General features: G+C 49.7%; 1 protein-coding gene across 2 annotated transcripts in view; it reads left to right on the forward strand.

Moving 5' to 3' along the window:
• Positions 1 to 26,015, forward strand: part of Acsbg1 (acyl-CoA synthetase bubblegum family member 1) — a 58,017-nt gene that overhangs the window by 5,096 nt on the left and 26,906 nt on the right. The window contains exons 2-3 of one of the 2 annotated variants that reach the window (XM_050119400.1): positions 11,672 to 11,770; positions 12,601 to 12,695. In XM_050119400.1, the coding sequence (XP_049975357.1) occupies positions 11,672 to 11,770; positions 12,601 to 12,695 (194 nt within the window). The remainder of the gene's footprint in view (positions 1 to 11,671; positions 11,771 to 12,600; positions 12,696 to 26,015) is intronic. The other variant, XM_050119401.1, reaches the window with a different exon arrangement.

A 26,015-nucleotide genomic window follows, 5' to 3' on the forward strand; every position in this document is an offset into this window, starting at 1 on the left:
ATGAAATTTCCAAGGAATAAATTGATTTTAAAAATTAACAAATTGAAGTAGTTAATTAAAAGAGAAGAATAGTCTCCTGGATTCCTTGTTGTGGCTCCTGACAGAGGCTTGTATGGAAGATGCTCACAGAGAGCTGGGAAACTCTAAAGGCCACGATCACAGGAGTGACATCTAGGCCTGGCTCTCAGAGCTTCCACTTGCAGAGTGTTCGTCTGAAGAGTTGAGTAGGTGGATGGGGTTTTATTAATGGAGGCAAATGTTTCCTACCGTGAAACATACTGACCTATAGGTGATGACTTCAGTGTGCACACCATACGATCAACAAGCCAACTGGAATGTGGAAAATACTCATCATTCCAGAAAAATCCGTCACGTCCCCCCATTTCTCTAGTCATTCTTGAATGTCATGTGTGTAAGTCACTCCACACAGATTGTGCCCTTCTGTGCCTGGCTCTTGTCACACTTTATGCCTGAGAGGCCATCCATGTCTTTGAGTGTTTCTGTAGTACATTGTTTATTCTTTGGATTGTCAAGTACATCTCTGCTTCCTTGTGTGGATACCACCATGTGTTTGTTCTCCGTTCTGCCAAGGGCCATTTGAGTTCTTGTTTTATTTGATGTGTGTCACACTACCACCAACAATGTCTTGAACTGCTGTAACCTCTTTCAGAACATACGTAATTGTATTTTGAGTTCTCTTGGTAACACAAAATATTCTTTCTGTCCTGAGCTCCTTAATCATATCCATACCCCACCCACCAAGAGTAAAGTAAAAAGCCATATTCACAAGTTGCCAGTGATAAGGATGTGTGTTATACTGGCATTGACTGGAGACCTTAGTTCTTTGCCAATGGCCCTCTCTGTGAGCTACTTGAGTGTCCTCACAACGTGGTGGTGGCTTAGCAGGGCTACTAGGGATGTTTGAGAGTCATGGCTCACATGTCTGGAGCCTGTGCTGGGGACACTCAGTATGCCGAATGTTCTAGGACTCTTCAGCATATTTGTATTTCTACATGCCTTCCCTGAATGATGTCACCAACATGCCTTTGAGGTAGGCAGATTTCTGACATGATGGGTCAGGGATCCACAATCACCTACTTTGAGAGTTAGGTGGAGACTTTGCCTTTTCTGACCCAGCCTTGGGAGCTAGGCACTTCCCTACAATGTTAGGAGCCAGGCATTGGGCTAGCACTTATTAAGGGGTGTGGGTGGGATTAATCAGACTTCACCAACTGATGGAAGCGGTGTTGCGAATGTGCAGGATGGCCAAGCATGGTGACACGTGCTTATACTTCCAGCACTCAGGAGGATGAGGCATGAGCATTGTGAGTTCAAGCCAGGCTGGGCTACACAGGGAGACCCAATCTCGAAAAAGAATTTGCAAACATGATTTCAACCTATTACAGCAGTTTTTGTAAGAAATGCTTCCGTCTTTCATTTACGGAAAAAAAAAATGCCGTTATTTTACCTTCCTTTTAAAGGTGAAGAAAATTCTGGCTTGCATCCAAGGATTTGTTATAGCCATACTGACATCTCTATGGCTTCCATGGCAAGCGGCCAGTCACTTCTGCCTTCTTCCTTTTGTTAATGCGTCCTCCCCCACCCCCACAACCCTCCATTTCTTTTAAAATATTGTCTTTGCCTGCACCCATCAGTATTTCGATGCCTTTTGTCTCTGCTGAGACATTCTATCGAAACAAGCTGATGTACAGCCTATTGTGAGTGACCTCTTAGCAGTTGTGTTTTCGTGACCCGGTCATCATGTAGTGTGTATTATTGTCTCCTTCTGTCTGTGTGTTTGTGCATGTGGGGGGCTGAGACGGGGTCTCACGGTGCCACCCAGGCTGGCTTTGAACTCAAAGCAATTCTCTAACCACAGCCTCCCAAGTGTCAGATTAAAGATGTGGTAGCTTTTCATTTCTTTTATGCCTAATTAATATTTCTTTATATGTCACAACTTGCTTACCCCTTCATCCATTGATGGGCACGTGGGTGTTATAATCATCAGGCTGAGAATATCCATGTTCAGTTTTGATGTCAACATCTATTTTCATTTCTCCTGGGTGTATGCCTATGAGGGAGTTGTTAGGTCATATGAAATTCATTTCATAACCTTTTAAAATTTTATTTTCCTGTTTGAGACAGGGTGTCATTGTGTACCCTTGGTTAGCCTAGAACTTTCTATGTAGACTAAGCTGTCCTCAAATTCAGAGATCTGCCTGCCTTAGTCTTCCAGATTTGGGGGTTAAAGGAGTACACCCCATACCCAGCTCAACAGATAATCTTCGAGAAGCCAGAAGAAAATGTCCTCTGAGCAGTTGCAAGGGCTCCAGCTTTTCCATACCATTGCCAACTCCCTTAACTTTGGGGATTACCACAACCCTGGCAGGTGTAAACTGTTACTTCATATGGTTTTGATTTGTGTGTCCCGGTGACTGAGACGTTGAGTAACCTCTAAAGAGCCTATTGTCTTCCTCAGAGAGATGTTTTTTCAACTCCCCTTTGTCAATATTGTTCATTATTGAGTGATAAGTGTTTGTTTACATATTCTAAATACAACTCTCTTTATCACCATCTGATTTGGAAGTAATTCCTCTAACTTTCTGGGTTAACTTTTCAGGTTCTTGATTGTGTCCCCTGAAGCTTAGATATAGTTCTAATTTTGATCACAACCAACTTACCTGTTTTTCTTTCATTGTTTATATCTTCTGTGCCGTATGTGAGAAATCTTTGCCTGAGTCACAGTTATAAGATTTACTTCTTCCAGTGTTTTTACAGACTTAGCTTTTCATTAAGTAATTGAATTCACATTGAATTAGATCAAATAATGTATATTAGTTTGCTTCCTTTTGAGCTTCTGTTTTGCGGCTAGCAGGGGAAGAGCTTTGTCTCCATCTTCCTCGGCCACCTCAGCTTTCTGGAAAGACCCTTCTCTCTCTGTTGGGTCGTCTCATCTTAGTGAAGATTGGTTCGCTGTGAATTTACAAGAAACTGGAACTCGTTTCTGAGTTTTACTCCACTGTATTTGTCAATGTGTCCACAAAACAGTGAGGCATTAGCACAAGGGGAGACCCCTCTACATGGGCCCACACAAGCATGTACCCACATACATCCCAGCACACACATACAGATACCCAGCGATCAGCACAAAATGTATACACATCATACATATACCCAGACAGACTGACTGAGCGACAGACAGAAAGACAGACAGACAGAAACACACACAATTGATGGTGACTACTTTTTCCCTCTTTAATTCTCCATTTTGTCTTAATAACTGCCACAAAGCCCTGGTATCTTCACTTCTACATCTGTGTCAGACCAGGGCTTGTTTCTGTCCCTGTCCTTCCCCCTTGATTGTGCATATTTTCAGATGTCTATCTTTCTTGGCTGAATGGTCAATATTATGAATTGGGTGTTAGAAGGATTAAGACTATGTTAGTTTGAAGACTCTACCAACACAAACACAATAAACCCGTTCCTTAGCCACCGTGTCTGCTGTTCTGCGTCAGGTGTTTCTAGGAAATCCCATGTTACTAAGACATAGAATGGAACTGGAGGCTTCGTGGAGTGGGGGCCGGGGTATATAGCTCAGGGCAGAGATTACCCAGCATGCACAAGTGGATTATTCAGCTTTATTCTATTCCCAACACCAGAAAACAAAATAAAAACAAAAACGTGAGCCCTGGAGTCTGCTCACCAGGGTCCCAGATGACCCCATCACTAGCTGCACGACTTTCAGGAATTTACTTCCTCCATTGTACTTCCATTTCCTCATAAGATGGGGGCCACAGTCGGTCAAGACAGCAAAACGGGCAAGTCCTGTAAAGTAGCTGGAACATTATCTGGCATCTTCCAGATTCCCTTCTGCTGCTGTGACACTCCAACCACCCCACAGCAGAGCCCCTTGCCGGCCAAGGTCCAAGAAGTACAGACTGTGGTCGTGTGTCACATCTCTCTTCTTTGGCCGGTGTGTCCCCAGAGCAGTGCCGTCATTGGCACACACCTGGGTGCCCTGGTGGAAGTCTTCTCTACACAGTGAGGATCTAGGAGTGGAGGACCAAGCAGTATGTTTCCCTCCTCTTATATCCCTGGGAGAGAAGCAGAGACTCCTCTTTGACCAGAGCTGGGATTTACAACCTATCTATCTACGCCAGTCCTATTCTGTAGCTGGGGCAGCCGAGGCCCCAGGGGGAAAAAGAACACAGTCAGAAACATGCGTGCAGCACTTCAAATAAAAATGGCAGTCAGTGGTTTTCAAGTCATTTTTGGGCTAGAACTCTTGTCAACTTTGAGCTTCACACCGCCTCCCCTGTGATCATCAGACCTACCAGTTGTATCCTTGATGCCACGTAAGAGGTGGCTCAGGGGCTGAGGCACTTGCAGCCACGCCTGAAAACCTAAGTTTGATCCCTTGAGTCCACATAGTAGAACAAGAGAACCAACCCCTGCAAACGTTCAAACAACCCGTTCAGACTGTTTTCTGACCGCCACACACAAATAAATAAATAAATAAATAAACAAATAAAAATTGAGATTTGAGAAAAAAAGAAGGCGGCTTCATTAGGATTTCAGAACTTGAATTCTGACCTTTCTTATTGTCCACAACACTTGTCACAGCCCTGATATTTGATGCACAGTCGGGAATGGGGACAGAAGATGCTGAGATGCCCCATTCCCTACTGGCCTTCTTGGCCCTGCCCTGTCCCACTCCAATCACCTGGAGGGCCCAGCACTTCCAGGATATCTGGCTGACTAAGGACGTGCGCTCTGAGCCCCCCTCTCTGAAGTCTATGTCTGAGTGTGTTTCTTCGTCTGTAAGATTCCGACAGCAGCAGCGTTTCACTGAGCTGTTGTGAGGATGGACGTTTCCACACAGATGGAAAACACAGAAAGCGTTGCACAACATCCAGTACGTGCCTCGTACAGGAAAATCAAGAGCACAGACCATTCTTATTCCTGTATGTTTTCCCCTGCACTCTCAGGCAGGGGATCCTGGCAACAGGCAAACCCATAGCCTTATCTCTACTTAGAATGGCAGACTTCTAGCCCAGGCCCTTGATTGTCAAACAGTCTTGAAACTGGGAGGCCCTTTATCTGTGACATCTCAGAATATGGAGTACCAGAGAAGAACCAGGAGTTGTCTGAAGTCACACAATCAAGGCAAAAATCCAAAGATTAGTGTCCAGGGAATTGACCAATTTGCTAGCCAACTCCTTTGAGAGACTGTCCTAGAACTTGATGATTGGTATATTTATTTCCTTATGCAGACAATGGGATTTGGTTTGCCAAGGTTGAACACTCACTCTAGGTACTGCCAGCTGGGTTAAGAGTAAACTGGCTAGATGGCTGCCCCACCCATCAAGACGGGAGCCAAGGCTTAGGGAGGAGGAATTGTTGTAGGTGAGGTCCCTCAGTAAACAACCCACTACTGTTGGGACTCAGTCAGTCAAGGGCCCCACAATCTCTGCTCCAATCCGTTCCTTCTGGTGGCTCTGAGCATATGCTAGATCATGAATACCTTACCCTAATGCTTTTCCAGAGACTTCATATACCTGGCAGATCTTTACTTTGGCCCAAGGCCCCACCCATGAACTGGGAGCTAAGACCAGATGGTCTACAGTCTATATCTATGACCCATAGTAGCTTCCCCTGCCCTACCCCCATGGCTTCACATGAAATAATCTTACCTTCAGCCCTCCTCGATGGTCTCTCTTTGCCCTCCCCAAAGCTGACACTGATGATGCTCCTCACCAACCAGTAGCCTTGAACACAAGCATGCCCACCGGCCATCAAGCGCACACTATCTCTAATGTACATCCAGTTTGCTCACCTCTGCTCACACAGCCCACATGCCTCCTGGCACCCAGAAGGCATTAAATCAACTCCGGGGTAGGAGGAAGGACCCCCCCCCCAGAAGCTATCAATCACTAGGACAGGGAGAGATTATTTCCAACTCTGGGAGTAAGGACTGAGTTCACATTTCCGTTTCCTAGTGATGGCTAGTCCTCAAATACTAACTAAATGCCTTGGACTAGCTAGCCAGCTCCAGGAAGAAGTGTGACAGCAGGGGGTCCCTCTCGGAGTTCTTGGAATATGTGGGACTCGGAGGAGTGGGGCTCAGGAGGAGGAGGCCTGCTGATGGGTTTTTCAAAGGATTGGAAAGGGGCTTACATAGTTCCCAAGTTCCCTGAACCTCATCAGTTTGGAAACTATATCCAGCCATCCAGAGGGCCTAGAAACTTAGGGATGAGACTACCTTTGCCTTCAAGTGTAGATGTTACCACCCCTTCCCCTCTGCCAGTACGACCCGGTGCTGATCCCAAGCATGAAGCCACTACTCAGCCAGCACTGGGGAGAAGAGGGGAACGCTCTCATCACCTCTCCTGGTGGGAGGAAAGTCTGAAAGCCTTTCATATGACTGGGCCTGGATTCCTGGGGTCACACAGGCTTCTCAAATAGGAAAAGTGCTTCTGATTGCAGAAGCCAATGGATGGAATGAGCAGTGGATTTCTAGAAGGTTCTTTGGCGAGACAGAGTTTCTCTGTAGCTTTGAGGCCTCTTCTGAAACTAGCTCTTGTAGACCAGGCTGGCCTCGAAGTCACAGAGATCCACCTGCCTCTGCCCCCCAGGTGCTGGGATTAATGGTGTGTGCCATCACTGCCCAGCTAGAAGGCTCTCAAAATGGCTCATCTCCAGGTTTCAGAGCGAAGAGTGAAATGATCTGGATGTCACAGGGTGGAGCAGTGGGCAGGGGCCACTTGGGAAAGAAGCTGCTCAGGAGTGAAAACAGGGTAAAGGTCAAAATTATCTTGAAGATGGGGTGCTGGTAGCTCTCTGTCACCCAAGTCAGTAGAGGACCTCCCAACAAGCCCCTGTCCCCATTGCTGTCTCTGTGCCCTGCATGTGAGTTAAACTAGGTTTTGAAATCTCCCCTCATGCTGGCTGGGGTGCCTCTAGCCTCTCGTCTCAGCCTGGGAGCAGTTTGGGGTTTGGAGTTTAGCTCCCAGGGAATAATTAAAGATGAAGATATGAGTGAATTTCTCAAAAGGGACAAGAAACAGAGAAATCTAAGGAGAAGCCGGAAGGAGAGGTGGGCAGAGGTTCTCCTAGTTTTAGAGGGTACTAAAGAAGCCATGGCAGCTGCAAACTCACTAGTGTTGTGGGGAGCAGGGTGGGGGGTGTCTTTAGAAACCCGAGGCAAGGTCCGTGGATGAGGGTTGTCCGAGGTAGGTTGGATAGAATGGTTGAATTTGTGTTGCAAGTGCCGGATAAACCTGTGTCCTGGCATCCTGGCTTCAGAGCCAGCTGTGGGGAGCCAGTTTAAACACGCTTGCTCTGCCTCTTAATGGCTGTGTAACATGGAGCAAGTCTAGCACCCTGTGGGCCCCCATTCGCTCATCCAGAAAATGGGGATATTAATAACATTGACATTATAAGGTGGAACAGTGGATACAGGAAGCCCAGCCCATCTGACAAGGTATGTGCACTTAGAAACCATAAAAATGGACCCCCCCCAAAACCAAACTGAACAGACAAGTCAATCTTCTGGCCCAGCCCCAGAAGCCCCCAGGGTGGGCTCTGTCAGGTACATGGCCCAGTAGCAGGAGTAATTTCTCCAAGGCTCTGTTAGGGATCGCAGTCAACAAGCCGTCTCTAGTATTGCACTGGCAAGTCCCTGTCCTGCTTCCCACCCTACTTATGTAAGAGCCATAAGCTGGGTCCTATGCCATGTAGGTCAGAGGTACCTGGGGCCACACCTTGCCAGGAGCCCCAAGGCGGGCTGGGGCGGGTCCCCACTCATGCCCAGCCCTTGTGGCTCATCACCCGGAACCTGGGCCACTGCGGCAGCCAGTTCTCAGATTCATCATGCCATAGCTGCAGGAGCAGGGGGTGTTTAGCCCTGAGCCTGCCGCCACAAAGAAAAGGAAGGTGAGCGGGGAGTTTGGGGCCAAGCTTGCTAGGCAAGTCCTGTGCTGTGACTATTCCGTGGGGGTCGTGGGAAGATGGGAGTAAGGACTGGAGAGAGCTGTCAGAGGTTTCATCTTTGAAACAAGGCAGTCCATATAGACCAAAGGGAAGCTGGGATGTGAGGTCTGATGTACAAGATAACAGGGTGGCAAAGTGTGGGCTTGGCCTTCTTTAGGGAGCCTCAACATGTCTTTGGGGTTTTTAAGGTGCAGGGTGGTGCTGAGGTAACACCTCCATTGAGAACTTTCTCAGGATGTCTGGAAGTTGGTTTTCCCCTTGTCTCTGAGCAGAGACGAAAATTTCAAGTACCAGAGACTTGGGCAGTGGGCAGAGTCTTTGCAAAGTAGGAGTCCTACAATCTATCAGTAGGAAATCTGATAGATTGGCTCTTGCAGGTGAGCAATTGGCTCTAGAGAATATTGAGCCCAGAGCCTCAAGGAAGCCACCAACTGTGAGCTTGTGTTGTTCCCAGACTGAAGGGATGTGTGGGTTTAGAAGGCAGTAAACTACAGTCAGGTGCCCAGCCCCAGGAGTGGTGAGTCATGCCTCAAAGAAGGACAACTGCCCCTGCCCTGCTAGGCCTGGGCAGTGACTCACACTGTGTCTCTGTTGCAGGGCGGTCGAGTTGGGCCTCTCTGGGGCTGCGGTGGCTTTCCCCAGGGGACGCTGTGACACGCCCTCTGAGGTTCTCGCTCTCTCCCTGGTGAGCTCGAGGGGTGCAGCCACCCCACAGGGACCATGCCAGAGGTGCTGCTTCTCAGGTCTGCCAGCTCCATCCTGAGGACTGTGTAAGGAACCAGGGTCCCACCATCCTCCTGCCTCCTGCCTGTCACCATCCCCTATGGGGGAGTACTTAGCACAGTACCTGAGTCCCGGACCTGGGTTTAAGACTTGTCACCCTGTTCATTCCCCCTCTTGCTGTCACCAGGGATGGAGGCAAATGATTCTGCACTGAGCGCTTTTTCTACATCATCTTCTCACGATAGCATAGGATATGGGTTAGAAAACAGCTCAGATGCCGGGCGGTGGTGGCGCACGCCTTTAATCCCAGCACTCGGAAGGCAGAGGCAGGCGGATCTCTGTGAGTTCGAGGCCAGCCTGGTCTACAAGAGCTAGTGCCAGGACAGGCTCCAAAGCTACAGAGAAACCCTGTCTTGGAAAAAAAAAAAAACTAAAAAAAAAAAAAGAAAAAGAAAACAGCTCAAAGACACATGGCGATTTTACCATAGCATAGCGCTTGAGACGTTAGTTGAACCCTAATAGGAGGGCAGACTCCATGCTAGGCTGTTTCAAGAGAACATTGATTTGACAGCAATTGCATTACTGCTCAGGGCTAACTGGGAAGATTGAATGATAAGACTATATAGGAAATGGATCATTGTGAGGGAGTCGCACGGGAAGCAGGGGTTCCCCTTAATTTATGTGTCACACCGTGATGATATGATGGGTATATCCAACCAACATTTACCGGGCTTCGACAATGATTACTCATGGCTGGAGAACAGAGTTGAATCCTTACTTTCCAGGAACTTCCTGTGTGTGACCCTCAAAGACCAAGCTGGAGGGTATTGTGGGAATCTAGGAGGGCTTCCTGGAGGAAGAGTTAAGGAGGCTAGGGAGGCTCTGCAGTCTGCTGGCAAGCCTGGATGACTAGATGAGGTGGAATGATGGTTAGGAGAGAGCCAGTGAGCAGGCCCTGCCACACACCTCTCTGTCCGCATCTCGTGGAGTTGCTCAAACAATACCTTGGTCTTCTTGTTCCCTGCATACCTGGGGAGGTGGCAAAGAATGCCGAGTTTCGTTGGCTTGCTTCTGTGGAGAGCAAACAGCAGGCTTACATGAGAAGAACACTAGGTGAAAGGGAACCAGCCTCCTGCCATCTTGGAATCTTCCTCCTCAGAATTCAAAACACAGACAGAAGCAAGTCAGCTCAGGCCCTCCTCCCACCACCATCCCTGTCATTTTATTACTTGAGGTGATTTCCTTCTGGAAACCTGCCAGCTTCCAGAGCACTCATTCAAGAGGAGTCTAATTTCCCAGAATGACAGGCATAAAACATTGATCGCCGGCAACAGGCGCGTTACCAGCTGTAGTGTCCTCGCCTGCCGGGATCACTCACTGGTCACCTGTCCTTCTGGAAAGAACAGAGATCTGCCATGTTTCCCCCTTAGCGCTGGGGATCGAACGTGGGGCCTCACGCTCACTAGGTGAGTGTTCCACCACCCAGGGCTTCCCAGGGCTTTTGGAGAGGAACATGAGCCGTTTCGTGCCGAGGTCTCTCTCCTGACAAAAACCTATAGTGTGGGTTCACTGAGACCTCTTCTTTCCTATCCTGCTATAAAAATGATGCCTTGCTAGGTGCCCACATTGACAATGGCAAAAATGGGTGCAGGAAAGGGTAAAAACAGGCAAGCTGTGTGAGGCGGTGCCGTGCTGGTGATTTGTGTGGGTGACTCTGGCCCTCATGCAGTTGAAACCTCTTCTGCCACTAGCTAGAACCCTGAGTGAGCAGGAAGGACGTTAGACACATTGGAACTCAGGTGACAGACAGTCCCTCCAAGGGCCTCAATTGCCAAGGCCCTTGCAAGGGGAGATCAGCTCTGTGTGTAAGGACAACTCCTTGTTGACTTTTTTCTTAACCTAGGTACCCCAAATTCTTTAAGCCCAGGACATGAGGGTTGAATTTGACCCTCTGTGGGCCAACTGCAAGGGTAAGTGAGGTCTCCCCTCCCACCAGGTCCTGGTGGAAGAACAGGGCCCACCTGAAGGGTGGGAAGAAGACTAGGATTACAGACGGTGTCTTTTCCCGCTCCGGGTGCTGGAGCTCAAGAAAGGCCTGTTCGGGGAAGAAGGGTTTCCCACACTCTCTAACCAGAAGGCTCTCGTCAGAATAAGTAACTTAGCCTTATGACTTCCCACGGTGGCTGTCTTTTTATTTTCTCTGTTTATCTTTGGGAAAGCCAGAACCAGTTCACCCAAATTTAATTAGGAGCGGAAGAGCACCGTACCTTTGATGGTGGGGACTTACAAACAGACCTGCTTAGAGGAGGCTGCTGAGCTAGATGGTAGGCGATTACAGGCTGATTTTGTAGTGGCTTTCCAGTCAGTGATTTTAAAGGTGGGTCGGCTCTGAGCACAGGGTTTGGCCTTGTTGTCCAGGCCCCACCTCACTAAGGGAACTCACAGGCTTGTTTGGTAACATTACTGTCTTCATCCCCAAGTGGGGCAGCTTCCACCCAGCAGCCCTAGAGAACAGTGCTGTAAAACAGCTGTCCCAGAGTCAGTAAATCCAGAATGCTCAGAAACCTCGGCTTTGTTATCCTTTCCGTCCTCTCCAGAGCAGGTCACCATAGCAACAAGGAAGATGCTCCAGCCCTATGGACCATGCCTTGCTCACAGTGTTCCCAAGAAGGAGCCAATTCAGTCCTCCCCTTCTGTGCCAGGTCATCATAGCAACAGAAGGGATGGTCCAGCCCTGTGGACCATGCCTTACTCATAGTGTGCTCATATAAAGGACCCACTCAGTCCTCCCCTTCTGTGCCAGGTCGTCATAGCAACAGAAGGGATGCTCCAGTCCTGTGGACCATGCCTTAGTCACAGTGTGCACATATAAAAGATCATCTCAGTCCTCTCCTTCCCCTTCCAACCCTTCTCCTTTCATAACTTTCTGTGTCTTTTGCTTTAACACATATCTCAGGTTCTTAAGCAGACTGCTACCAGGTGGGCCTGGGTGTGTTCGAAAACTTAGTTTGAACCTGCAGTACCAGCAAGGAATAAGGCCGAATGTACAAAGCAGGTAATTGACCTGGCTTCCTGGGAACTGGGCAGGGATGGGGGTAACCCCACCCTGACAAACAAATGGGACTCCCTGGAGCCAGGGTCATACCCTTAAGGCATCTGTGACCAGCCATACTGGTTACCCACTATACAATTCCAGTAGGTTCTGTTTACATAGCTATGACGGTGATGTATTCCTACTGTTGTACAGTCCTGCAGCCCTGTGTAGTCCTGAGGGGTGTGTATTGAAATCCCTCTGCTTGTCCACACAGGAAGGGGAAGTGCGACCAGGTAAACCCTGGGAAGGACTGGTGCTGAGGGACAGCGAGGCTGAGGTGATAACAGAAATCCAGGAGCCAGCCTGTCCCGACCGGTAGAAGAGACCCTTGCTCAGGGCCACCTAGCCTGGGAGGCCAGGAAGAGCTAGGACAGGCACAGCCCCAGCTCTCCCTGGCTCCTGTTGTCTCCATGGGGCTGTCAAGATTGTAGGCAGACACCATGGAAGAGAGAGCCCCTTAGGATTCCAAGAGTTCTAGGAACATCCCCAGCTTTACTCTGAGCCTCTCAGTGAGCCCCAGGACAAGTAGGAGTGAAGAAAGATGGGGCAGAGGCTCCCCCAAACCTCAAGCCTATCTTCTCTTAGAATGAAGGCTCAGAGTCCAACCCTTTTCCTGTCTGGATGGAGACACTGAGACTCATGGGGAGATATGATCTTGCACGGTGACACACAAAGAATCAGGAGATAGCAAGACTTGATTTCTCCTACAGAGGGAAAGGGAGGGGACTGGAGGAAGTGAGGTAGGACACAAAATGTTCTAACCTATGTTACCCATCTCCCCCACTCCCCAGCTCCTTAATTGATGGGCGAACGCTCCCCAAAGAGTCCTCAACTCATGGCCTTGAGTTCTCAGCTCCAGAGAAGGCTTCACCACCAGATGCCACAGGTGAGCTCGCGTAATGGGGTGGTCCTGGAGGAAGTCGTAGGGGCTGCTGGGAGCCACAGAGCAGAACTCAGGGAGAATCTATGGAAATCTTGTTATGTCCACATTTCGGGGACCCCATCTAACTCTTAACTCACAGTTGCCACATGGCCATCAGGGCCAGGCATGGTGGAAGATCACAGGGGCCTGATTCCTTCTCCCCTAAGGTTGGGAGGAAGGGGCAACAATGGGAAGACCCTAGCAGGTAGGGCCTGCAGGCTTAGGCTGCCAATGGACGGGGAAGGGGGCCAGCCAGATAAGCAACACCTTTGGGAGTTTGTACTTAGTTAACTAGAGCATGGGGCAAGCTAGCACAGTTTGTTTTGGAAGCTGGGTCATCACATGCTCCGTCGGTGACCTTCCCCTCAGATAAGCAGGCCTCAAGGAAGGCAGTTATCATTCACCCTGAAAACTTATCTGGATGATAATTGTGTCATTACAACACTTGTTCACTTTTATGCACAGAACAAGATTGTAACAGAAGCAGCATTTCAAAATAAAAAGAGAAACAAGAGGCAACCCACTCAGGGGTTCCCAGCTTCCCACTCGCTGTGCTGCCCTTGAGCTTTAACTGTCCCTGGCCTGGGTCACCTTTCAGGACTGAGCATTGGGTGGCTGGTCTTCCCAGGAGGAAAGTCTGCTAGCTGTAGGCTCCTCCAGTAGACAGGCAGACAGTCCGGTGGTCATCCAAGTGGGAGCTGGCTGGCGTCGAAGGCGAGTTGCTATCAGTGGCTGTGCCTGAAGCGGCGGTGTATTTTGTTGTATGGCCTTCCCTTTGGGTATGCCTGAGCTTTCCTCATGGTTAATTTGTCTACAAGTCTGGGAGTGTGGCTGGCAGTGTGTGCAATGAGGCAAGGTGGGGAAGAAGGGGCCATTTCTAAGACCCTGAGCCACAGAGTGATGGTAGAACCGGGGACTAGAGAAAGAGGAGGAGGCCTGTGGCCTCTGTCCCAAATCCTCTCTCCTCAATTACATATTGCTGGGGTCCCAGAGTGGCTAAAAGACAACAGCAAGCTCCAGGCTTCTCTGCTGTGCCAAAGTATTGTCCCAGGCTAGAGCGAATTCACTACCCATTTTCAGCAGGGAAACTGAGGCAGAAAGTATTTCTTTTAGGCATAATAACACATACCTGTGGTCTCAACACTTAGGGTGAAACAGGGTAATTGTTGTATGTCTAATCCCAGCCAGCCATGTCTCTCTAATAAATATAAAATATCCAAAAACAACAATCAAAGAAGTATAATGCAGAGAGGCCCTGGACCAGGATTCTGGGCATTCCAGTCCCATCACTGGCTTGCTGCTGCCACTTGACAGGCTGCCCCTGGTGGCCTTGGCAAGAGTGTCACCTTAGGGCTGAGAGTGTCTTCTGTGGGTCTTTAACACACCCTCCCGTCAGAGGTAAAGAAGGAGCCAGGCCAGTCCCTGGTTTCAGAGAGTACTTTGCTAGGCTCCAGAGAGGCATAAGCAGAGCTTCACTGCCATGCTCCTAAGAGCCCAGGCACCTCACTGACCTGTCGGGTTCCCAGGGCAGTGTCCTGCCCCCACTTCCCCCACCAGAGTGTCCTCTCCCTGCATGAACCCAGCTTGCTTATGAAGATCTTTAATTGCTTCCTGAGGCAATCGAAGGGCAGATGCCAGACCCAGTGGCTTAGGCCAGGGAAGCCCCAGGGCTTAGAGGTTCTGGGAGTGGGTGGTAGCATTGGCATTCCTGGCAGTTGAGAGGAAGGGAGCTGATATGAGAGAGCTTGGAAGGACACCTGGCTACTTTGAGAGGTGCAAATAACGCCAGCCTGTGGGCCTCTCAGCTACTTTAGCAGCTGCAGGCACAGGAAAAAGCAGGCCTGAACAAGCTGGGTATGGAATCCCAGGAAGATGACATCTACAGTGCTACCTGAGCAGTTAGGGACAGGCGGGATGCAGAGAGGACACTGCAGTTAATGTAGGGTGGGGTTACAGGATGCCGGGACTGTGGGCATCTGTCAGACGTAGGCCAACTGGCCCTTTGTAGACTCTTGACCTTGCCTTGTGTTCTGGGCTCTGGAGACGGTGAAGTTGACAAGCTCCCTTCCTGCCCTCCACGAACTCCCAGGCCGGATGCATTCTAGTTGTGGAGAATCTTGTGCTATTCTCCCACCTTCTTACTCTGATAGACTGGAGGGGGGACGGAGGAGTCTCTTATCCCCATGGCTGTCAACAGACACCCAGAATACAGGGTGCATGGCACCTCCAGGCCCCATTCACACAAGTCATGTCCCTGAAGTCAGGAGGATGTTGGAAGAACAGCCTGGAGCTTCAGGTGTTACTGGCTTAAGTGTCTACTATCAGCATACTAGGCCTTGAGCTTCTGCCTGGCACCCTTTGTCTCCCTGGTCAAGGAAGCTTGTGGGGTGGGGTGGGGTGGGGTGGGGGTAGGGTGGGAGTTGTGGGGAGGCTGGGCTATGGTGGCCATTGAAGGAAGGGGAAGGTTGAGTGGGTAGGTTGTGAAGCCACCCCGTGGCATAATGTTTTTCAGAAGATTGAAAACGGGCCGTGGTATATTCCACAGTCCTGGGAGGGGCATTTATGGGATTCATACAGGACAGAAAATCCCTAATCCTCACTAGCAACACGTCCATACAGCTGCCCCTTGTTGAGCAGTTACTGTGGCCAGGCTCAGAAGGAAGATACATTTTCATTTTCTTCATCCTGGCCACAGAGAGGGAGGGAGGCTGCGGAGAGGGTGACACATACCCTGCTTCTAGCTGGGAAAAAAAAGGGGGGAGGGGAAGGGAAGAAGGGAAGGGAAGAAAAGGTTAGGGATTTCCTAATTTTCTTCTCTCTGTCTGTGCCTGTCTGTCTGTCTGTCTGTCTGTCTGTCTCTGTCTGTTTCTCTCTGTCTCTCTCTTGTCTCACTCTGTAGCCCAGCAGTCCTTGAGCTTGCTATTCTCCCGCCTCAGCCTCCTGAGTGCTAGGGTGAACGATGTAGGTCTCCACGGCCAGAAGTGATTTTCTCTGAGCCAACAGCTGTCTATAGGTAGCCCTCCCAACGGCCCGTTGGGGCCCTCAACTCTCTTGCACACAGGAGTCAGACCAGCCCCGTCTCCCCCAGCCTCCCCACCACCTAGCCACAGAGCTCCTGGATTCCTGCCTGCAGGAGTCAAGGTTCAGCATGGACCCCTCAGAGGCACCTTGGTCTCCTTGAGTTCCCAAGAGGTTTGAGGGTCCTACACTCCAGTCCCTAGGCTGGACTCCCAGGGAGCAGTGGTGCCAAGCCATGCTGGAATCTGACCTCCACACAAAGGCAGCCTTGTGCCAGGGCCTGAGATACATTTCTTTCTAGCCCTTTCTAGATTGAATATGAACCCCTGCTGAAGAAGGGGGGGGTGACCCAGGAAGAGCAGCTGCCAGGGACAAAGCTGATAGAGGTACTGACTGGGGCTAGTTTTCCACCCCACCCCCAGGAAATTGCCAGTCCCACCCGGGAGCTCTAAGCTGAGGATTGGAAGGTGGGGTACTCAGCCCTACTTGGTCCCTAGGGCAGAGAGGACCTTAGGCCCAAGGGATTTATACCATTTCATTGTCCCTTACTCTCATCCCAGGGACATGTGTGCAGGCCTAGAGTGGAGCGCCAAGCTGAAGAGACAGAAGGGAGCAGGGTTCTACCCTTATGTTTAGGAGCTCATAGCCTGAAGTTGGGGACCAGGGAGGGGTCCAGCTCTCACTTTAGCCTCTGTGAGAAGGGCTTCCCCGAGATCTGGAGAAGCAGTGGAGGTGTTTTCTCATCTATGAAATGGAAACAGGAGGTAATCCAGGCCTGTCAGTCAAAGACACATCTGAGGTGCCCCTGGGGAGGCCTTTCCAGGGGTCAGTGTGCATGGCTTCTTCTAGACATTCCTCAGACACTGCTTGATGTTCCGCTCCTCTCCCCCTCCTGGAGACTTTCCTTTCAGGACAGGTAGGAGAATTCCAGCCTTCATTCCTCTACAGAAGTGGTCTCAGCCCACAGTCCCCGTGTGTCTTCCAGGCTGACTGAGACCCCTAGAGCAATAACTCCCTTGTTATCATCCAGACAGGGAAACCAAGGCTCAGGGATGGCAGACGTCTGCCTAGGGTCACTCTGCTCTTGATCAGTCACAGGGAAACCTAGCCAGAGCCCCCAGCTTCAGGGCCTCTCCCACCAAGCCCAGAGAAACAAAGTCATTGGACGTTCAGCAAAATAGTCTAGACCACACCACCCCAGTCTTCATAGACCTCTCAGGCCTAAGGGCCTGGTCCTTATCCCTCGTGTCCCAAGGCCAGTGTGACCTCTGCACCCACCGAGAGGCTCTCAACCTGGAATTCCTGTGTGAGAAGACCTCCTGGGCTTGGGTCTCCAAGGTCATTGGGGGAGGGGCTGTGGGAGCTGTGCAGTACTGTGAAGTTCTTCTGATTCCATCTGTGCGGTCTTGCAGAGAGCTCTGTCCTTGTCCTCAGGCCCAGTGTATGTCACCCCCACCCTATCCCTGCAAATACACTTGGCTTCTGAGCTTGGCTATTCCCACAGGCCACAGGAAACACCCCCATCCCTCACTCCCTGTCCCCTCTTCTCCACCCCTCACCTTCCACCCCATGCTGAAGTTTTTCTCCTTCCCAGAACATGCAGTGATTTTTTTTTCTCTGCTGTTTAGAAGCCTTTGTTCCGAACTCCCAGCGTACACACCTCCCTGCCTGCCCGGCACCCTTTAGCACAATGGGCTGCTTGTAAAGCACCCTGCCAGGCTCAGGCTAAGATGAGAGCAACATGAAAGGTAGTGGAGACAAAGGGGAGCAGCAGACAGTGTGAGGGGGCAAAGCCCACCCCACGCGCTCAGAGGCCTGGCTCTGGCATAGGCAGTGCCCCGCTGGCTACTGGGCTATGGTTGGCATGGCAGATCGAACCATGGGAGGTGCTGCCGGAAATCTTCTCCAGTGGGGATACGGGCGCCTTGCTAGGTGATGGAGACTTCAATGGGCTTCTAGTCATGGATCGTGGCTTTCGTCCCGGCACTAATGTAAGCATAGCAGAGAGCCGTGGGTTGTGCCCCTGTTAAATTTTAAGGAGTATTGGCAGTCCCGCCTGATCCCCTAAGTCTTTCCAGTCCCTAGCAGGCCACCCCTGAAACGGTGGACGGACACTTAAAAGAAATCCCACACTAGCTCACAATTGAGAAATAGTTATTTATTTAGGGGTAAACTCACAAATCAGAACCCTCCGCTTAAACGGTTGAATCACACGGTCCAAAAGAGCAGCCGTTGGAAAAAGAGCAAGGGGAAGGAGAAAACGGGATAGACGTGCGCGCGTTTGGCTTTTGTGTCTATAGTATAAGAGGCCACGCCCCAGTAGGTGGGTAAAGACAAGCTGTAATAGTTCCTACAGCACACCCCAGATGGGGAGACAGTCACTCACAGCAAGCATGACTTTTCCCTACTGCATGGCTCTGAGCAGCACCACAGCCCGTGAACTCAGACCTACCTACTCTCCATCCACTGGGCAATCTTTCTAGCTTCTGGACACAGGACACTGCCAGGACCAAAGGAGATAGGGTTCCAACCCTGCCTTTGACTTGCAGAAGCAAATTCTCTGTGTGTGTGTGTGTCTCTCTCTTTCCTCCTGTAAATTAAAAAGTGTGTATTGCTGTATATGTGTAATGTTTATACAGGTGTGCACATGAGTACATGGGTGTGGAAGCCAGAGTCCACACTGAGTGTCTTTCTCTGTTGCTCTCTACCTTACTTTTTCTGAGACGATGTCCCTAACTGACCTCAGAGTACATAGATTAGATACACTGGTATTAGTAAGCTTGGGAAAGCTACCTGACTCCGCCCCCACAGCACCAGAGCTATAGATACTTTCCACCATGTCTGGCTTTTTCACTTGGGTGGTGGGAATTTGAACTCACGCTTAGATGGCATCTTCCCACCCACCCCCATTTGCTTCCTTTTCAGCTTGATGCTATAACCGTGAGCATTTCTTTGCGTCACTGAGTATTCTGATATCTTATTTTCTTGACTGTCTGGGAATCCCTGATTCCCACTATGCATCTCACGCATCCCTGTTCGACACTGAGTCTGTGTCCCATGGAACACAAGGTTGCCCATTGCCATTGGCCTGCTGCATTTGTCTCACTGCTTCACTTGAGCAGTTTCTCAAGAGCATCCCTGCTGACTCCAGGAACACTCCTCCTGCAAGGGAGCATTGTCAGCCACCCTTGGGAAAATCATCTGTTTGCGTCCCACATTGGCTGGTGCCTTTCCCGACCATGGAGCCTGGCTGTGGCCATGCTGCTTGGGTTCTTTCCTTCTAGGAGAGTCAGGAGTGGGAGGTGGCAGGTGGGTGAGGTGCTTCAGAAGATGACATGCTGTTTATCTAGAGGACCAGGGAAGAGAAGAGGCATAAGAAGAGGCTGGTGGGAAATGAGAGGGAATGAACTCCCGTGGTCCCCAGTGAAAAGACTCCAGGAACTTCTATCTGTTCCTTGTTTCTACGTATTTCACTTTCTATGGAGTGGCTCCAAATGCCTCACCATCTCAGCTCGCCTGCCTGATCTCAGTCAGTCACTTCTGGAAGGGAGAGAAAGTGGGGAAGAACTCTGGTGTGTCAGGCATCCCCTACTTGGAGTAGTCTGACTGGACTGCCTGCCTGCACACTGATACGTGGGCACATGGCCAAGCTTGAAGCCCTTTGTCACTCATGCGGCCGAGGTAGCAGGTCTATTTACTGCTTAAGGCCCGGCCTCCATGGGCAGGGGCTCTTCTCACTGCTCTGCCCTGCATTTAGCACACGCCAATAACTAAACCCAGACTCAGACCTTTTAACTTGTTGTCGGGACGTGTTCCCTTGCCTATGGGGATGGAGGTTGGAGGAAGGCAGTGTCAGGACAGGCTTGGGAGTAGGAAATACACGTAGGAGGAATCAAGGGAGGAGGTGCCCCACACCTCTGTTTACCCTTCTTTCCGTTCCCAAGTCCAAGGGCAGGCTTCTTAGCTGGCACCAGAAACCCAGGGGCCAGAGACCTGTGGTAGACTCAAGCCAGAGGGATATTAGCCATTGTAAATTCCACCAGATCCTATAATTTTGGAGGTGGGTCTGCGGGCCCCCCCACCTGCATCTGGAGAGCATCACTGTCATCACACTGTCCTCTGGGACCAGCTGAAGTAGAAAGATGAAGTCTCTTTGACACACACTTGCTCCGGCCAGTCCTCTACTAAGATAAGAAGGAGGCCAAGTTGTTCTTCTATAGATACTGAAAATCAGCACTGTCAAGCTAACTGGGTGCTGAGCCATTGCTGTGTCTGCCTCCCCTGCATCCACACAGGCAGCCTCCTCTTAGGACCCAGAGTCGTAGCAGCATGGCACTGAAGTGACATGGAATGTGTCCCTGTCGCAGAGTGAAGGGTCTTCTAGCTAGAGTAACAACATGCACAAAGATACCGAGAAAGGGGGCAAGGGGGCTTGGACACATCTCAGGATGTAGGGATAACCATCTGTGAGAGAGGGCCTGCTGGAGAGGAGGGGTGGCCAGCACCCTGTGGCCCATGAGCTCGAAGGAAGACTTTTGGGCAGATCTGGTCTGGGTTTAGAAAGGACACTTTGGAGGTCTGAGAAATGCAGGACAACTTATCAGCCACAAGTCCAAGGTTACAAGGCAGGATTTGGGCCAGAGTCACTATCTTTTTCCCAGAGGAGATATGGAAACAGGGTTTGTAGTGAAGGCCACTGGGGGGACAGCACACCAGAGGAGGACAGTGAAAGCATCAGGCAGAGCGACTCTGAGCCAGAGTTCTGCCTCCCAGCTCTGCAACCACTTAGCTCCCTGAGACCTAAGCTTTAGCTAGGTGACAGAAGATTGTGGGCATATGAGACAGTGCTCAATTCATGTGACCATGGTGACTTCTTCCTGGGGCAAGGATGACTGGGCCCCAGGGAGGGGAGGGGCAGGCCCTTGCCCCCCCCCAGGTTTCTCTTTTGGCTAGTCTAAAGGGCCTACTGGCCTAACTGGGCCTGTGGACAAAGAGAGCCGGCAAGATTCATTCTGATTGCTAGGAAACCCCTGTTCTTTGTGGCATAGGCTAGGACTCTGTCCTGTTTCATGAAACAGCTGGACTAAGAGGGAGCGGAAATACAGACCAGCCAGCTTCTCCTCTCTTCCCGTTCTATCTTTCTTCCTTTCAAGCCGTGGGCAAGCTGAGCACTCAACAGCGTTGGCTCCGGGAGGTAAAGCAGGAACAAGACAGAAGAAATTAGATGAATAACTCTGTCCAGAGATGTGCACCAAAAATATAAACATGGCTGGGGCTGGGGACCAGGGGCAGGAGAACAAGGCTGGGGCTGGGGACCAGGGGCAGGAGAACAAGGCTGGGGCTGGGACTGGGGACCAGGGGCAGGAGTGTTGTGCTTAGAATGTGCTGTATTCCATCCCAAACATCAAATTCCCAGGTGCCCAAACAAAATTTTAAAAACACTTTTTTTTCTTGATCCTTTTATCCTACCTCTAGATATCTATCCTCTAGACGACCTGGGATAAATGATTAATGGTTAATGACTGTGTTTGTCCTGACCCACATAATTTTTTAAATATTTAAATGTTCAAATAAGAGTACACACACACACACACACACACACACACACAGATTTCTTATAACTCTTGGTCTCCATTTGTCCTAGTTACTTTTATGCTGCCGGGATAAGACACCTTGACCAAAGTAATTTATACAAGAGAGTGTTTAATTTGGGGTTCATGGTTCCAGAGGGTTAGAATCTGTGATCATCATGGCAGGGTGTGTGCAAGAGGCAGGCAGGGTGCTGGAGCAGCAGCTGAGAGCTCACATCTCAAGCCACAAGCACAAGGAAGAGAGAGCGCTAACTGGAAATGGTGAGGCCTTTGTGAAACCTCCAACCCCACCCCAGTGGCACGCCTCCTCCAACAAGGCCACGCCCCTACTCCTTCCCACACAGTTCCACCAACTGGGGGTCAAGAATTCAAACCTATGAACCTAAGGGGACCAATCTCATTCAAACCATGACACCACTCTTACCTGGCACCGAATCCCACCACTGAGGAACAGGGCCCTCTGTTAGTATGGCATATCCTCTCCCATTTCCTTAGGAGTCCTTACCAATCCCTGTTCCCTTTCTGACATGGAGGCTTGAGGGCACAACTATTGACCTTGCATTATAGATTCCCCCCCCCTTAAAATTTTAAACCCGCAAATTAAAACCCATATTTTATGGTGGGCTGTTTTAAAACACATGGATAGTATGGGGTGGCTAAATTAAGACTGTTATCATATGCACTCCATCACAGACGAAATTTTTTGTGCTGAGAACACAGAATCTACTTGTTCATTTTCAAAAATACATGTTGTTGTTAATCGTGCTCTCTCAAACATTGTGGCTTCCCTCAGACTAGAGGCATACCACATTGTTCAGGGCCTCCATCGAAGCCAGGAAAGTGAGGGTGCAAGTAGAGGCCCCGAGTATCAAAGAAACAAGAGGGTTTCTTTCTGTGTGCAAACGAAGACTGCCCTGTGGACTACACTGGCAAGTCCTCATTGCTGGGGTGCTCACTCCTGCATTATTCATTGCTATGCATGATTTATTATGATGCTGACACACGAGCCCCAAAGTCTCACGGGCATTTTGAGTTTCCCCTCCTCGGTTATTACTCCAATGGCATGATCTTTCCCTCCCCCACCCCGCTTCGTCTTGCAGATATGCTAGCTGCGCTGCTGGGCTGTGTTTGTAGCTCAGTGGTAGGCTAGCACATACGGCAGAGCCCCAGCAGCTACACCAAACCAAAGCCAGCCCAACTGCAGCAGCAGCCAGAAAGAAACCTTTCTGATGTCTGGATAAGGAGGCCACCCACTTCTGCGCAGCACAGGCCTCTGAGCCGTTTTGTATTTCCTAAAGAATGCGTTCCATTTTTGTCATTGAAATAAGAGATTATAACTGCTTAAAGTTAAGCCTCTTGGTTTGGACTAGGGATGCAGCACGGCAATAGCGCACCTGCCCTAGCACGCACAGAGCCCTGGCTGCAACCTCCAGTCCATGTAGAAAAAGAAGAAAGACAATTCTTGGCTTGAGGGAGGCTTTAGCAATGATCATAAGACTGAGGCTTACCTCTGCTCCTCTTGGCAGCTAGGGGAACAGGTGCAGGGGGGCGTGGGCTTCTGGACTAGATCATAGGAGGAAGACGCTTTTTCTGCTCCAAGCAGACAGAAGTTTCTGTTCCCCCAGGGAGGGAAAAGGACTAACAGTAAGACAGCAAGTGGGTACCCAGCTTCACACACACTAAACACACCAGCTTCTGGGTCCTTGCTCTGTTTGGAAGATCAACATTGTTTTTTTTGTTTGTTTGTTTGTTTTTGTTTTTTTTTTTGAGACAAGGTCTCAAAAACTGCTTCAAACTTGCTATGCAGCTAGCAATGATCTTCAACTTCTGATCCTGCTGCCTCCACTTCTTAAGTGCTGGTTTTGTAGGCATGTACTGCCACACTTGGTTTCTGTAGTGCCAGAGAGTGAATCCAGGGCTTTTTGCACGCTAAATAAGCACACTGACCACTTTGCTCCATCCTCAGCCCTTCTCCCTTTCATTTCCCTCCTCTCATTATTTTAGAACAGTTTCACTAAGGTATAGTTCATATACCATTTAATCCACCTATGGTAAGTGTACGATACAAATTTACTTATTTATTATATGTATGTAGGTTGGGGATATGAAGGTACGATACTGTGCAGGTAACAGACAGGAGGTCAATCTTTCCTTCCAGTGTGCAGGTCCTAGGGACTGAACTCAGAGAAGTAGACAAGTGTCTTTACCTGCTGAGCCATCTTTCCAGGCCCAATTCAACAAGTTTAGAAACTTACAGAGTTCTGTAATCATCGCAATTTATTTTTAGAATATTTCCATCAATCCCAAAAGATGCCCTGTACTCTTCTTGTGGTCATTCCCATTCCCACCCCTAGCCTTAGGCAACTAACCAGTCTTTTCCTGGATACGTCTTACAATTGGAATCACGAGGTACATGGTCTTCCACATCTGGCTTCTTTCACTGAACATGGTTTGAGCTGTCTCCATGTTTGACTCACAATTGGTACTTGGCTCCTTCTTAGAATAGAAATGGATCCCATCGTATGGATCATTGTTGTCAGGGTTTCTGTCCTGCCCAGTTCCCGTAGTCGTTAAGTCCCAAAGAAATCACACAGAGGTCTACATTAGTTATAAACTGATTGGCCCATTAGCTCAGGCTTCTTATTAACTCTTATAATTTATATTAGCCCATTATTCTTATTTGTGTTAGCCATATGGCTCAGTACCTAGTCACATCTTGCTTCTTCGGTGTCTGGACAGGACTGCAGAAGGAGCTTCCCTCTTCCCAGAATTCTCCTGTTCTCATTGACCCGCCTCTCCTTCCTGTCTGGTTGTCCCGCCTATACTTCCTGCCTGACTACTGGTCAGTCAGCGTTTATTTATAACATAATTGACAGAATATAGACAATTGTCCCGCACCAGATCATGCACCTTGTGCCTTTGGTCACCTGTCTGTGGACATCTGAGTTCTTCCCCTTCTTAGGTTGATAAGTAATATTGGTATGAACGTCCATATGCAAGTGTTTGTGGGGGCACATGTTTGTTTTTCTTGAGCTACCTAGGAGCCACAATGCTGAGAGGTATAGTAACTCTCTGAGAAATGGCTAAGCTGTCTCCTGATAGAGCTGTACCCCAGCCTTCATTTCCACCAGCACTGCCTGAGCATCCAGCGTCTCTGTCCTCACTAATCCCGCTTTGCCTTCCATGATTGCAGTGCAGCTAAGAGGAAGATCACATATTAGGGTCACAGCAGGGAATGACAGGGTCAAGGTTTGGAACCCAAGTTACCCTGATTCCTCTTCAGCTTATGGAATAGTGGACAGAATCTGCAGAGGGCAGGGCTGGGGACTGGGGCTGCTGGACTTTGGGACATGACTTACACCTCCGTCCTAGGGGCAATGGGCTCCAGCAATGGCTACAACAGGGACTTGGTCTGGGAAAGATGGGGAGATGGTTAGTCAACTTGTTCTGGCTTCTGCCAGTATGGGTCACAATAAAACCTTCTCTCTGGTGCCCTCCCCTGGCCCAGACTGTATTTGTCATGCCCCCTTCCTATCTCAGCCCCACGAGCTTTACTTCTTTAGGCCAATGTCAAAGTCTTTTTGCAGCCTAAGTATGCATCTACAGAGGAAAGAGGCATCTGATCTGTCTGTCTAGTTCAGGTAGGACCAGAGGCAAGATACCCCGTTGGTGCCAGCCTTGAGGCAAGCCCTGTGAAGGCGTTGGCTTCCTCCGAAGATGTGCCTGGCCAGGAGGCAGCAGTGAGGCCTCATGTGGGTCCTGGACAGCTCACTCTCTATCCACATTGTGCTCGTGATTTTAGAATGATCATCCTTGTCCCAGGGAAGGAAGGCCCAGCCAGATATGGCAGCACCTACCTATAATCCCGGTGCTTAGTAGGCAGAGGCAGGAGGATTGTAAACTTGAGGCTAGCCTTCAAGACCCTGAAAACAAACAAACAAATAAGCCCGAAAGGTCTAAAAGAGTTCAGAGAACCCATGGAAACTTTCTTTATAAACAGGAAAATGGAGGAGAATGAGCTTTTATTGACCACTTGAGTCTCCTTTGTATGTGTCATTTTTTCTGATCCCCACACTCGATAACAAATGTCCCACCTTCCCTCTGAGGAAGCAGATTCAGGCTGTTGTGTTTGCCTCAACCCAACATGTAAGTGGTTCAGCCAAGAGGAAGATGCCTGCTTATGGGCTCTGTTCCCACCCACACAGTGTCCCAAACTGTGGGATGAGATATCAGGCATATGTGAGTTCAAGTCTTGACTCTGCCACTTTCTTGCTGTGTGATGTGGGGAAAGTGAGTGAACCTGTCTGGGCCACAGTACCCATGTGTGACATCATAAGGCTGTGTGGATCTACTCCATGAGGGTGGAATAAGAAGACCCAGACATAACTGTCTATATTTCTGCTGTCTGTCCTCTGCTCTACAGGCTTTGCTGGCTAGGGATGTGGGCCTGTTGGTTTTCAGCCCCCCAATTTGTCTCTAAAACCCTGACTTTATGCCTTGCCTCTGCCCACCACAACCTTGGCCAGCAAGGGTAACCACAGAGAAAGGCCCAGGAGTCTCCATCTCTGGGACTTCCCTCCAGTTTCCTCTCTTCTCCCCTGCTGTCTCCCTGACCTGTAGCAAGATTAGTAAAACCTGGAGATAGAAACTGGGGTTCAACCCGAAGGTCAGAAAA

Source organism: Alexandromys fortis, unplaced genomic scaffold (assembly GCF_014885135.2).
Source record: "Alexandromys fortis isolate MF-2015 unplaced genomic scaffold, M_Fortis_MF-2015_v1.1 scaffold_167, whole genome shotgun sequence".
In the NCBI taxonomy this organism is placed as follows: domain Eukaryota; kingdom Metazoa; phylum Chordata; class Mammalia; order Rodentia; family Cricetidae; genus Alexandromys; species Alexandromys fortis.